General features: G+C 43.3%; 1 protein-coding gene across 5 annotated transcripts in view; it reads left to right on the top strand.

The window, feature by feature from the left end:
* LOC148685008 (uncharacterized) overlaps positions 1 to 14,630 on the top strand; it is a 255,411-nt gene that overhangs the window by 201,052 nt on the left and 39,729 nt on the right. For 4 of the 5 annotated variants that reach the window (XM_088673840.1, XM_088673837.1, XM_088673836.1 and 1 more), the window contains one exon: positions 14,193 to 14,398. The exons of the other annotated variant lie outside the window; for it this stretch is intronic. In XM_088673840.1, the coding sequence (XP_088529966.1) occupies positions 14,193 to 14,398 (206 nt within the window). The remainder of the gene's footprint in view (positions 1 to 14,192; positions 14,399 to 14,630) is intronic. 5 annotated transcript variants of the gene reach the window in all.

Below are 14,630 nucleotides of genomic sequence, written 5' to 3' on the forward strand. Positions count from 1 at the left end.
AGAAAAAAAGTCGCCTTGACCTGACTTGGATCCAAATTTTCTTCTTGGATTTCTTTTCTTTCTTTCTTTCTTTCTTTCTTTCTTTCTTTCTTTCTTTCTTTCTTTCTTTGCAACATTGGATAATAAAACCTGAACAGCTGAGTTCTGAGCTCTTGCCCCCACCCAACCACCCTAACCAGGGATCTAAGACTCAGATGCTGGAAAACAGTTTCCATTTGAATAATAGTAACAAAAAAAAATTAAACAACTTTTCATTGCTTTTTGCTGGCAAATAAGAAAAACCTTCAGATTTGACCTCCAGATTTGACACCGCCACCACAATATAGAAGCTTTTTCTTTGGAAAGGGGGGGGGGAGCTTTCTTTGTACAGTAGCACATTAACTTTAAAGAGCACTTACCTAAAGAGTTCAGCTCATCCTTCCGGTAAATTTAAGAAAAGTTCATCTTGAGATTGTCTGTTTCAATCATGTATAATGTAGATAACTCCACGTCTAAATTGTTCCAAATGCTAGGGATCAGGGGAAATGGCGGTGGGTGGTGGGTGGGGAAGGATGCCGCAGGTGATGTGTTCAAATACAGCATCCTCGCAATCCTCTTCTCCCTTATCCTTTAATGAAGGCTCCGGTTAATAAAGGGATGATACACGAAGATGATTACTTTTTTCTCTCTCTCTCCCTCTCCCTCTTTTTTTTTTACAAATTTTCATTACTCGAATTCGATTACAAAAGTGGCTGCACAATACAGCGTAGTGGTTTCTCAAGTTGCAAGTTGAGCAGGGCTCAAGCATCAAACAACAGCGGATTGTATTACTAGCATACTCCTTGATAGTAGACACTGCGCTAAGAAAGGTAAAAGAAAGAAAGAGAAAAAGCCACCCCTTCACCTGCCTCCTGGAGGTAAGAAGGCAAACATGGAGGTTCCACGGCAACCCCTGAAGATCTGGCAACCCTACTCACAGATTTTCCTTGGAAGACATTGCCAGTGGTTTAGAGTAAAGAAGGGCAAGGACTTGTAGAAACCTTTGAATAGGGTGACGACTTCAGTCTGGGATACAAAGTCTACAACTAGCCAAAGAGAGAAACAAAAACTATTGAGTAGCGTCCAATCCAACTAGATATGTTTTGGAGTTGTTTTATTGCTGCTGAATTTCGTCAAACAATTGCCCTCACCTTTTAGAAATCCTCTATACCAGGCACCCCCAGACTACGGCCCCCGGGCCAGATATGGCCCGAAGAACCAATTTACCCAACCCGCGGCGCACCACCACCACCCGCTACTGCCGCCCACTCTTACTGGCGCGGTGTGGTGCGGATGCCCAATTCTGGGTTGGAGAAGCGCCAGAAATATCTTGCGCGCATGCGCAAGCATCATTTCCAGTGGGCTTTCGGGTCGGAGGAGGCCCATGCACATGCACACAAGCTATTTCCGGTGCTCCTCCGACCCGGAAGTGCACCAGAAATAGTGTTTGCACACACATATGGGTGCGTGTTCCCGCACGCTCCCCCACCCTCCGCGCGCCCAGCGCTTCGGGCACCTGCCTGAAGCATGGTAAGTTTGAGGACTCCTGCTCTGTACTATGCTGAGGACTAGAATCCTTGAATGCAAGTGCAGAAAGCCAGATTCCATCACAGAGGGCGTAGGAGCCAACTTTTATGGGCCGCAATAAATTATTTGAGGGGGCCGCCCCCCCCAAAAAAAATTGGTGGGTATTCCCATTCAAATGGTGTGTGTGCACTGTGTCATGTGATTGATTATGTGGGATGGGGCTTACCTGAGCCCCCACAATATTTAATTCAAGTTGGCACCCCTGGCAGACGGTAACATGCTGATTGTAAGGTGCAATTGTTTGGTGAATATGTGGCAGCTGATCACTTCTTCGTAATGTCACTCAACTGACAAAGAATTTACTTGCTTATATTTACTGAACTGGCTGACAGGGATGACTAGCATAGCAGCGTCACATAGTTCAAGGCTCGATGCCTCAGTTTGGGGAGAGCTTCCTGTAAGCATCTCTACCTTCTCCCCCTCTTTCCTCCTTCCTGCATCAACACAGAGCATCAAAACTTCGGGAGAGTTCTTTCTCATTAGGGTTACAATTACCTTTTCCAGCCAGTGATGCTTTACATCGAACCATGGTCCATGAGAGCAGCAGGTGATATCTGTAAGCACCCTAATGTGTTAAGCGACCATGCCGGGTAGCATTAGCACTCTCTAGCAGTGGCTCCGTACAGCGACCATCTGCCAAGAAAGGTTAGTTTGTGTCTTTAAGTTATTGTGCTTTCAGCTTAAGGGGGGGGGGGAATGAACCATGCATTTAGGAAGTCAATGATTACATCCAAGCTACCTTGCCTTAGCTGAAAGCTATAAACAGAGTAGGTATTTAGTGAACTTTTGTGGCATCCGGTGTGCAGAAGTGGAAATCTGGGCAAAAGTACAAGCTTGCACAAACAGTTCAGGTCATAGCTGTCAGGCTTTCCCTTTTCTCGCGAGGAAGCCTATTCAGCATAAAGGAATTTCCCTTAAAAAAAAGGAAGAACTTGACAGCTGTGGTTCAGGTGGATTTGACACATACAGTCTGCTGTGGTGCATATAATATATTTGAAAGAGCGAGGAAAAGTAAACCCGGACAAAAAGATATTTATTCTTCAGATTTAAAATTAATTTCCTGCATTCCTCAGGGAAACACCTCCCCCCATCCTATCCGAAGGCATAACTTTATAAGAAGAAAAATGTAAAATAAAATAAAATATGTTATTTACACACCACTGGGTGAAAAGCTGCCCCACGGAAAAGCAGAACAAGGGATCTGCTGGCTGTTTCAGGTTGTGTTTGCTGCTCTTCTCCATGTTAGGTAATCAGATGTCATTTAGGTGAAATAAATTGGAACGACTCGAGGAATAAAAGAAAAAGAAAAAGGAGAGAGAGGTGAAAGTGCAGAATCTGGTTTGGATAAAAGTTTAATTCTACGGTTCCAAGTGACATCGCCCTTTTACAGGAAGCAGAGCATACCGAGACAGGAGTGGCCAAGTAATGAAGATGGATTCATCTTGTTATCAGCGAGTCATTTACAAGGGCTTGAGGTAACCTTAAACATAGCAGATAGCTCAATGGCACTTGCCACTAAGCCTCTAATTAATGAAGAGCAGGCTCTAAATTAACAATGTACATTTACAGACAAATTCCGAGCGAATGCATTAAAGCCACGGAACTGAGATCGGGCAGTCAGCTCTGTTCTTTCCAAAAGGCAGTTGGCTGAGAGTTTGCTCGGGAGGCCCATGGAGTTCAGCAGCTGTGTGTCCAGGTGTGCAACCGAGGAGGGAGCAGTTCAGCGAAGGGCAAGGCAGAGTCATTTAAATCATGCCCTGCAACACCTGCACAGGCGACGAAGGTGCATCAGCATGATCCCTTTATAACTGCGAATATAAAGATTTTTGATTTCCTGGAGACATTCTCAGACTTCAACTTGATATGACACTCCTCTTCCAACACCCACACTAATATATATTTAGGGCTGGCCCAGATCGCTCTCTTGGGCTTTCGGGAATGTGCAGATTTGTTCGTAGGCAATTAAAATATCGCTGGGGGTGCCTGCAGCTTGATGGAGCACCCTCAAATACCGTCACGGCAGAGATGTGAGATGGTGGAGCGAGCTCCCTGAAAGCCGAACGGAGGTATTTATGCGCCAATTAAGATGTATTTCCCAGCAGCAGCAACAACAAAAACAACAATAGTAGTAGTAAGGGTCTGGTTTGTCCTTGTGCATTTCCAAGATGGGTGGGTGGGTGGGTGGGGGGAATGCCATCAAGAAAGAATATGTGGTGACCGTATCCTTCAGGAACAGAACACTATAATATCTGAAGTGGTTTAATCATTGTGAGGCTGTGTGCAGAGCATACACCCTCTTCCCCCCCCCATCCATCCTTATTGCAGATAGGTACAGCTGTGTACAGCTGACCATAAAACGGGTCCTCCCAATAGGAGGGCAAATGTTGCGGTGCGACCGGGCAACCAGACCCTGTGTTGTGGGTGGGCACGTTTGGATAGCCACAACACCCTATTGGTGGTCCCTCGATCTTGGGAGCAATTGAGCAAGAGGGATACCAGTCAAAGCGATCGAGGGACCTCTATTTAGGCCCATGCACCTGTCCCTGAGCTTCCTCTTTGGCATAGCTGCCAAGTTTTCCCTTTTCTCGCGAGGAAGCCTATTCAGCATAAGAGAAAATCCCTTTTAAAAAGGGATTACTTGGCAGCTATGCTCTTTGGGGCCAGTGCATCAGAACACCCACCCACCTCTCCCTAATTTTAGGGCTTGCGCGCTTGACCTTGCACTAATAATAATAATAATTTATTATTTATACCAGGCATCCCCAAACTGCGGCCCTCCAGATGTTTTGGCCTACAACTCCCATGATCCCTAGCTAACAGGACCAGTGGTCAGGGATTATGGGAATTGTAGTCCAAAACATCTGGAGGGCCGAAGTTTGGGGATGCCTGATTTATACCCCACTCATCTGGCTGGGTTTCCCCAGCCACTCTGGGCAGCTTCCAACAGACACTAAAATACAATAATCTATTAAACATTAAAAGCTTCCCTAAACATGGCTATGCCGTCGTGTGTCGCCTGTCATTGGGACAGGGGCACGGCAGGAATTTTCCCCACTTGGCTGATTGGCTGGTGCCATTTGGGTTTCGCTTGCCATGTAGCAAATCGTCACAACTTGTAAGGTTGTGGATAGGCTCTGGTTCAGGTTGATAGGGGTGGCAGGATGCCTAGCCATCCCTATGTGTTGGGTATTCCTCTAAAGCAGGCATCCCCAAACTGCGGCCCTCCAGATGTTTTGGCCTACAACTCTCATGTTCCCATATAACAGGACCAGTGGTCAGGGAAGATGCGAATTGTACTCCAAAACATCTGGAAGGCCAAAGTTTGGGGGTGCTTGCTCTAAACGAATCCATGGACTCATGGTTGGTCTTCCCTATTATTTGATTATTGATTATTGATGTAAACCTCCAGAGTGTATTTTGTCTAGTTAAGTTTTTACCTCTAGCTTCAGCACATTGTATTTTATTTTATTGCTATGGCTAGTGGCTGATGCAAACAAAGCTTCTTCTCATTCTGATTCTGTGCAGCAGCCAAATATATAGGCCTGCAGCCAAATATATGGGGAGTTATCTCAAGTCAATATATGATCCTTTATATCTGCAGGAAGGGAGAATATGTCAATTCCAGTTTCTCTCAGTTTCTCATTTTTCCAAATATTAACTTCAGTTCTCCACATTTCCACATCACTTGCGAGGGGGGTGTAAGTCCCCACGGAAACTTATCAGAATTTTAGTGTTGATTTGGAAGGGTGTCTGCTATAAACATTTGTGCAAGGCAATTTTCCTTAATAGAATGCATTTTGTACTGTTGCCATATGACCAGGCGAAAATCCCTTAAAATAGCTCAAAAATAGCATTTTATTTTATTGCGATCTTGCCAAAGAAAGCTCAACAACTTTGCCCCCTGCCCCCCAAAAACCCTCTGGATTTTCACTGTTTGAAATATGGCAACCCTAGTATTTTGTATGCTTCCCCCCTCTAATATATGCATTTATATATTCAACCTAGTATATTCCCTTTTGCGCACGTTACTTAGCTGCAGAGTGGCATTGCAAAATTCACAAAAGAATCAAGGGATTGCTATATTTCGCTTCCTGTCTGCAAACTGATTCAAATTTTCTCCCCAGAAGCTGCAAATGTAGCTATAGTCTCTCTGTTCTGTTTTCTTTCTCCTCTCAGACTTCCCCCAAGCTTCCTTTCTCATTTCACTCCCTTGCCGAATTCCTAATCCTCAGTGATTCCCCCAAGCCTCCTTCTTTTGGTCTATGGCCTTCTCATGCCCTTCACTTTTGCTTTCCTTGTCCCTTCTGCCTATCATTTCTTTAGGACAGAAGTGGGAAACTTGCAAGCCTGTCAATGTTGTTGGACTCTTCTACTCCCATCAGTGCCAGCCAGCATGACCAATCACAAAGGATGATGGGATTTGTAATCCAGAAATATCTGCTTGCCATACCTTCCTATGGCTTTTAGGGTTCTGCCTTGACACCTCCATAACTTGTAAGATTTGGAGCAAAACTGAATTGCAAGGCGAGCGTTTCATCAGCCTGCTTGGCCAAATGTATACTGCACAAAAAAGACACCCAACTATCATGTGAAATGAAATAAGTGTGTGCTAGTGAGTTCCTTGCAAAAAGAGTAACATTCCCAACATGACCAAGAGAGAGATGGTTTGTTTGTTTTTCTTTCCCACAAGCTGAAATATGAATGAGTGTCCTCACAGATCAGTTGAGTCATACCGGCTTGATCACAATTTAAAATAAAAATATCAGAGCAATCTTCTGTCTGAAGGCAAAGAGAGCCACGAATTCTCTAGGAATGGGGTCTGCTGGAATTATAAGGAGTCAAAGGAGATTTTCTCCACGATCACTTCACCAGCAGGAATTGTGTAGGGGGAGAAACGGCACAACATAAACAGACTTCTTTTCTTGCAGACATTCTGTGAAACATGAGCATTCTTCCATACCAGAAGAAATGTGTATATAATTTAATTACTTGATAGGCTATCATGCATAATTGCTAATCAGGCTCAGACATTCTTGCAGAGTTACAAAGACAAGAGAAACATCCACTCGGGTCAAAGCTTGCAAGCATCAAGGGTCTGGTGCACACTGTTGCGTATGATCCCAAGATCGCAGTCTGTAACAAAGTGTGCATGTTGTTCCATTTATGGGCAAAATAAAGAGCTGGCCCTGCTTCTAGGGCTGGTTCCCATATTAGCCTTTTCAACACTTGGTTGAATATCAGTTTAAGGACTGAAGATGTCTTATATGAACAGCCCCAAAATAGCATTTCATGCCGCTGGGATCATACATGGGCACACTTTGATATTTAAATCTTAAAAAAAATAAAATAAAAGCATATTACCTAGAAATCCCACCTCTATATACTATGGAAAATGAAGTAACTAACAACACAAAATGCTTTCTTTGTTGTCAGAGCTTATTTGTGCCGCCTTTATATTACACGTATAACATAAACATAAATATGGATCATATTCAACAAGTGTGTGTGTGTGTGTGTGTGTGTGTTCCTCTGTAATACAGGAAATCTATCCCGCCCTGTGCAAGTTGAGCTTCAACTCCTCTCCATTTTATCACATATGCGCTTTGCCTTGTTGCAGGTGTTCACACACTATATTCAATGAGTATACAGTTTGTGTCCGAGGGTGCACAATAGCTGAGCTGTACAAACAAAAAAAAATTGTATGCTCTTTCACACAAGCACTCACACCTGTGTAGAGAGAGCTTGTACCTGTGCCAAGTGTGAACAAGTCTAAAATTACACATGTTCTTGGCCACCGCTACAGATCCCCTTCCCAGTAGTCAATACTGCAGCATTATTATTATTATTATTATTATTATTATTATTACATTTAAAAATGTCTACAGTAAATATATATTCAAACACATTCTTGAATAATAAATTTTCATGCAGGTTTTTAAATTTAAAAATCACAGAATAGCATGGAGACAGGACTGGACAGATTTATGAATAACGCCATGTGAATTGGATTTGGGGCCCATGGTAAACTGACTCGTGTATCCCTGGTCAATTGTCATTTCTTGGTGTCTGTGAGCCCCATCATGTCAGACTCGTTTCCTGTTGATATTCTGTACTTTCCACCTCTCTCCAGACTCAGGGAACCCCTGAAAACTTTAACCATCTTTGTGCGATGCTGATTGCAGAGATTCCCAAATGCACGGGCAGAAGATGAAGAAGCGGGTAGAATTTCTATAAAAATCAAAGTGGCCTAACTCTTATTTTATTGTTTTGTGGAGCGCTGCCTTTGGGACAGGAGGACAGCACTTCAGTACCTTTCCAACTATACCGAAAGATTACGACAAATTATCTGGAGAACAAGCCAAACGGGAAATGAAAATCCCTTGAAACACGAGCCCCACATCAACTGACAGTTGATAAGATCACAATATAAGCCGAGATAGAAAAAGGGGGGAAGGAATATCAAAAGTAGAACAAAGAAAGTAATGGAGAGGGTGGGGAGGTTGGTTAAAGCAGAAAAGGCTGGGCAAAAGCAGCATCTAATAGAAGCTCTTCTGTCCTCGGAGCCAGTGTATCGTTTACTGTAGCGGGACCAAGATATAATCCAAGCTAATTCACTTGAGCAGCAATATCTGACTGCTTGCAGATCCACCCATGCGCAGAATAGTACCGGGCAGAAAAGTGTAGGTGGAAGTGAAATGAGAATTCACATTTAGAAGTGTCCAAATTAGGATGTACTGAAGGACTGCAGCGGTATGGTACAAATTTGCTGACAATGTCTTCAAAGGACATTTTAATGGGGTTTGCATTCTCCGCAGGCATAACAACGTCACTTTCTACCTAGTGGAAATCCTACTCGTGATATTTCATCTGGTGGTTCTCCAGTCCCATGTTGTTGTCAGTAAACCCTTTGAAACCTGCCGAAGTTGTTTCTCCTCCATCAAACAAGCACTTAGAGACGGACATGTAACTGTAGGGTTGCTCAGGAGAGCTGGGCTTCAGGCGCTGCTCTTAAAAACACATACAAAATGTTACAAAGCAAAAATGTGTGCGTCTAGGTGCCAGGTTACAGAGCCCGGCTACAAGTTTATAGAGTCTTGACCTTTATGTTTCTCCTCCTGGTTAATTTTGATTTAGGCTGTAATCCTAAACATGCCGACTATAGAATAATCCCCACTGGAACTTCGCACGACTTGCTTCTGAGCGAAAACACATAGGATTTTACTGTTAGGCTGAATTAGATGATACACTGAGCATCAGATCTGGACATAATGTTGAATTCTCGGCGTGGGAGAAGTTATGGAAGAGAACGCTAATTTTTTTGGCTTGCTATTTGATTAAGGAGAATATATTAAAGATGGTTTCTTGGGGGTATCTGACAAACAGCAAACTCTCTAAAATGTATGAGAGGATCAAATCTGTGTTGGAATTGCCTAGAAGCCGAAGACTCTCTAGTATGTACCTAGATGGTGGCCATGCAAACATGCCATGAAATATTGGGAGATGGTGTATGAAGAATTTTTATAAAAAAACACAAACATTTAAACTCACATTTCAAAAGCAAACCCAGAAGTCTTCCTCCTGGCTATAATAGGAGAGGAGATACCAAAGAAAATACACAATTTGTTTTTGTATGCAACAGCAACCACAAGAATGGCTTATGCAAGAAGAAGAAGAAGAAGAAGAAGAAGAAGAAGAAGAAGAAGAAGAAGAAGAAGAAGAAGAGGAGGAGGAGGAGGAGGAGGAGGAGGAGGAGGAGGAGGAGGAGGAGGAGGAGGAGGAGGAGTTTGGATTTGATATCCCGCTTTATCACTACCCGAAGGAGTCTCAAAGCGGCTAACAATCTCCTTTCCCTGTGACACCCTGTGAGGTAGGTGGGGCTGAGAGACTTCAGAGAAGTGTGACTAGCCCAAGGTCACCCAGCAGCTGCATGTGGAGGAGCGGAGACACAAACCTGGTTCCCCAGATTATGAGTCTACCGCTCTTAACCACTACACCACACTGACTCTCAGGAACTGGAAAGAAGAAGCCATTCCAACAAAAGACCAATGGTTGTAAAAACGAATAGAATTCGTAGAATTAGCGAGTATGACAGCTAAAATAAGGAATTAGGGTGAGAGGAAAACAAGAGGCAAGAAGAGGTACCCTGGAGAATATTTTAAAAGATATGGCATTAAGATTAGGAGTGAATCATTGAATAGCAGTTGACAAAATCAAGGAACTGAAAGGAGGAAAATAGGGTGGAGAAATTAATGGAGATGCAGCAAATTTAAGGGGTGTTTTTTTTTTTTAGAATGTCACTTATGGGTAGGTTGGGAAGTCTGCATGGAAATATTGTAAAATGGAAAATGTATGAGGTGTATAACGAAAACTGAAAAATGCATAAATAAAAATAAAATAAAATGGATAGCCTGAATTAGATGCAGACCAGAATAATAACAGTAAGTGGAGGGCAGCAAACAGGTTTGCAGCATATATATATATATATATTTCTGCTCTGCAATTTTTAAATCCAGATTAAACCATTGTTAGTTCTCCCTCATATTTAAGCTTAATAGATCTATTATAACTAAGGACCCACACAGAGAAGTATGGTGAAAAACATCCCTAGAAAACAGAGCTATTTGTGAATGGGTTAGAATCTCATGCAAGAACTGGATTTGGCAACTAACACCCGCTCTTCACTGTTACAATGTATTAGTGCACAGAGACCTAAAACCAAAAGTCAACCCAGTCTTGTATTTCATGTTCAAAGTGCTTTTCCCTACTGCTCATTCCAAGCGTCTGGTAAGCAGCAGGGACTCAGCGGCTGGGAGGTCAGGTTAGCACTACTACCCAACCAGGCCTTCCATTACTGCTGTAACTGCTAGTAATGGGACTGGTCATGTTGTGCGGATGCCTGATTATCTTCCAAAGCAACTACTCTATTCCAAACTTAAAAATGGAAAGCGTAATGCTAGTGGTCAACAAAAGAGGTTTAAAGACTGTCTCAAGGCAAATTTTAAAAAATGTAGTATAACACCAACAATTGGGAAACACTTGCCTGCGAGTGCTCCAATTGGAGAACAGCCTTTACCAAAGGTGTCATGGGCTTTGAAGACACTCGAACTCAGGGCGCAAGGGAGAAATGTGCGAAGAGGAAGGCACACTTGGCAAATCCACACCGTGATCAACTCCTGCCCAGAAACCAATGTCCCCACTGTGGAAGGACGTGTGGATCCAGAATTGGCCTCCACAGTCATTTACAGACTCATTGTTTATGGAAGACAATCTTACTTGGCTACAAGTGATCACCAAAGAAGAAGTAGTAGTAAGTAAGGGAGTAGTAGTAAGGGAGAAGGACTGTCGCTCAGTGGTGGAGAATGTGTGCTTTGCATGCCAAAGGTCCCAGGTTCAATCTCTGGCATCTTCAGGTCAAGTGAAAAAATTATGCAAAACTATTATCGGCCAATGTGGACAGTTTTGAGACTGATGGACCATTGATGCTAGGCTCTATAATGCAGCTCCTTATGTTTCCTATGTGTTTAAAGAAGGGAGGCTGTTCACCCCCTTGGCTGCCACTCAGCATCAGCCAAGTGCTAGCTGCTCATCCCATCTCACCGAATGCATCACCCACTGTGCTGAAAGGCCAACAGTCCCATATTACACACGTTTCTTCAGAAGTAACTCACATTGCGTTCGCTGAGATTTACTCCAAAATAAGTGCATGCCAACTTGCAGCATTTAAGGCTGAATCTGGAGACCAGGGGAGCTTTCTGAAGTGTTGCAAAGGTAACCAACGGATTTCTCTGTGGACGCGAGGTGCTGTGGAACAATTGCTGTGACGCTTCTTCAGCTGAAGGCATCGGTTACACTTCTCCTTAAGTCACTAGGCAGCCTATTTTATTTTTTATTTTTGAAAAATGAAGCATAAGTCACGGTACTTCTGCAATGAAAGACTCCCTTGTTTTGTGAGCATTTGATCTGTTGGGCTTAACAAACTCTGCATGTGGGGCATAGCACGGCACTTTTGTTCCACCTGATTGAAGTTGTATGCTAGTTTTTTTCATTTCGTACAATAGATATTAGTATTTATTTTCATGGGCTGTCTGTACCAACCGTACTGCACTCAAGTTAAATGTACTTTAAACACCGATTACCTGCAACCCATGTTTAATCTTAACCATGGGTTATGGATATTTCACCCCACGGGTATTTTTCTGTAATCGCAGTGTGTGAGTCACATGACCTATCAGGAGCACAGATATGAGCTACTGTAATTTGGGGCATGCTTTGCAACAATGGCATAGAATAGTAAGCTTGCAAGAGCTAAATGTTCTCTGTTTTCCAGAAGGCTCTTATTTGGTGACATTTCTCAATGCATTGCTATTTTTTACAATCACATAGCAACAAAAAAAACCAACAACAACAAGGGACAAAGTTTGGTGACACTCATTCAAGGCAAGGTCTACCTGTTTAAATGTTAAATGGACTCAAGACTGAAATGTGCTTTTGAAATATCCATTTAAAACTTCGGAACAATCAGTAGAGACAAAGGATACATAGCATGCCTGGAACACAACGATCCTCTCATTTGTGGTTAGCCCTTTGCTTTTTAAAGCTTCAAAGGAAATGACAAGGCAAGTGGGCACAACAATGTACTTGACCTTCCTGAACTGTACCTCCTACGGGCATCCACAGTCATCAAATCTTCAGACTTTCTTCTGGTGCTTTTCCTCCCTCAAACTCCATGCACAATAAGGCACCATTTTATCACATCAGTCTTTCACACCAAGGTGGTACTTCTCGAACATATCAGCCCATTGGAAAACATGTCAATGAAAGCTGGCTCAATAACTTTGAAGCTTCCTCCCTCTGAAGATTTGCCAAAGAATGAGTGACTGTACACATTTTAATGGCACTTGGCTGGCTTTTATTGTCCAGAACTATGCTTTTACGGCTAGCAAGGTGATGAGTGGAAATTTAAGCAACATTAGGAGAAAATTCCAAATTGTTGGAGCTTTCTAATTCTACATTAGGAGGGACCTGTGGAGCTGTAAGTGGATACGGGGCTACCTGGGACTTCGCAGTGGAAGTTTCCTTGGAGGAACTTCCTGCTGTACCGGGATATCTTCAAATGGCAAGATAACTCAGAGAAACACCGAAGCACAAATGTGCTTATTAAGGTCTCTAAGCAGAAGTTGGAGCTTCAAAAGTAGTGTTATGAAGTGGTGTACCATCCTACTGAATACACCTGATTACCACTAGCATGATGCTCCGTCTACTAACTTTACGCAGTACTTCACTGTTATGTCCCTGACTTGGCTTAGCTTCCTCCACTCAGGTGCCACTTTCCAAGAGGAAGTAAGGCTCCACCCACTTCCTGCTAGGGGTTGGCAACTCGTGGGACATGCTGTAATCCCATGCAGGTTGGCAAGGAGGAGAAACAGGCACAAAGACAGAGAGATGCCCCTCCATACATTGGCAATATCCACCACTGACTCCGGAGACGCATCTAGATTGTTAAAGAAAAAGCGTTTCACATGTGCTGTGTATGCGATATAACACTGTGACACCAGATGGCGCTGTGGAGTCCCACCTTTCCCGACCGGATTTCCCTGTATGTGTTTACATTGCACTTAACTGAAATGCTTCTTTGATGTGACTAGATCCAGCTCAGCTCCACCTATCCCTAGAGGAAAGCAGTGCTCGAAAAAGAAAAAGGTCCCCACCCCAATATAAGCAGCTATTTAGCAGCCAGCTTGCCATTTAGGAGGCAATTGTTTTCCATATGGGGCTCAGGATAACACAGAACTGCCTTTTGGAACTGCCGACAGCAAAAGAGTAGAGCCCACTGTGAGTTCCTGTTTTGCTCCTACTCTAGAGCAGCTGCCTATGAGCGGCTCCCCCCCCCCTTCCAGACTGTTGGGCCAGTTTAGCACTTCCTGAGCCCTGAAGAATGATTATTGCCTCTTCGTAGTAGTATGTCTTGCAACATTCTGTGAATTTACAGTGGTGAAATAATGCCAATTTATTTCAGCTGAAATCTGGGTGTAGATTCGAGCCGTTTTATACAGATATAAAATGAAAATTATTCAAGGCGAAGACAGGTTTATGAAGGCCTGAGAGCAGCCTCTGAATTGGGCCCTCTAAGTCTTTATCTCTGACGATGTGCCGTCCCTGTTAGCTTCTGACAGAATGAAGATTCAGAGCGCTAATATGCAATAACTGTATCTCAATCTGTTGTAGGTAGTGCAAGGCCGTTCTGCATAAATGGTATGCATTGCCTCTTGTCTTAATCCTTAAAAAAAACTCCCAAATATCTCGTGTGCTGGCATAGGTTAAGGTTTAATGCACCCTCCTGCCATAAACACCTAGCTCAAGACTAACAAATAAGGGGATATTGGTTTAAGCCCCTTTGTGAAAACCAAACAAGTTTTCAACAGCTCTTCGTATATTTATGGTCCAACGTGAATCTTTCCTTAGGTTTTTTTCCTCCTGTTCTAAACCATTAGCAGCTAATGTTCATCATTTCACTGCCTTTACTCACTTTCTTTCCTCCCTCTTGTCTTTTCCCATGTGTTTCCCTTTGCCCACCTCCCACTCTGCAGTACCAGCTCGAGAAAAAATCGCCTTGGAGAGCCATGCTGTTGCGATGGCACAAGTGGCTTGTCTTCTGCACAATCCTGGCTGCAATGATCAGTATTCCACTTCTGGTCTATCAAATGATGATTGCTTTTAAGGATCCTCCTCCCAGTCTTGTTTTCCACATCGCGTCTGTCTGCTTTGGAGCGCTCACAGAGATACTTCTGACCAAGTGAGTGAAAACAAGAGTCTGAATTTCCTCCTGCCGCTTTCCCTCATGCAAACTAGCAGAGCTGGCTCTTGCGCTTTTTCAGACTCGGTGGCATTTAGAACGTCCCTGCAGAGATGCAGCCATTAGATTAAATCACAGGTCTCTTCACCCTCATGTTTCAAAGCACCATTAAGGTTGCACGCCTGTGCTTGTCTCGTGTTTGTTTGCTTGTTATGCAAACCAAGCACTCAAC

The sequence above is a fragment of the Zootoca vivipara genome, chromosome 7 (genome assembly GCF_965207765.1).
Source record: "Zootoca vivipara chromosome 7, rZooViv2.hap1.1, whole genome shotgun sequence".
Lineage (NCBI taxonomy): Eukaryota > Metazoa > Chordata > Lepidosauria > Squamata > Lacertidae > Zootoca > Zootoca vivipara.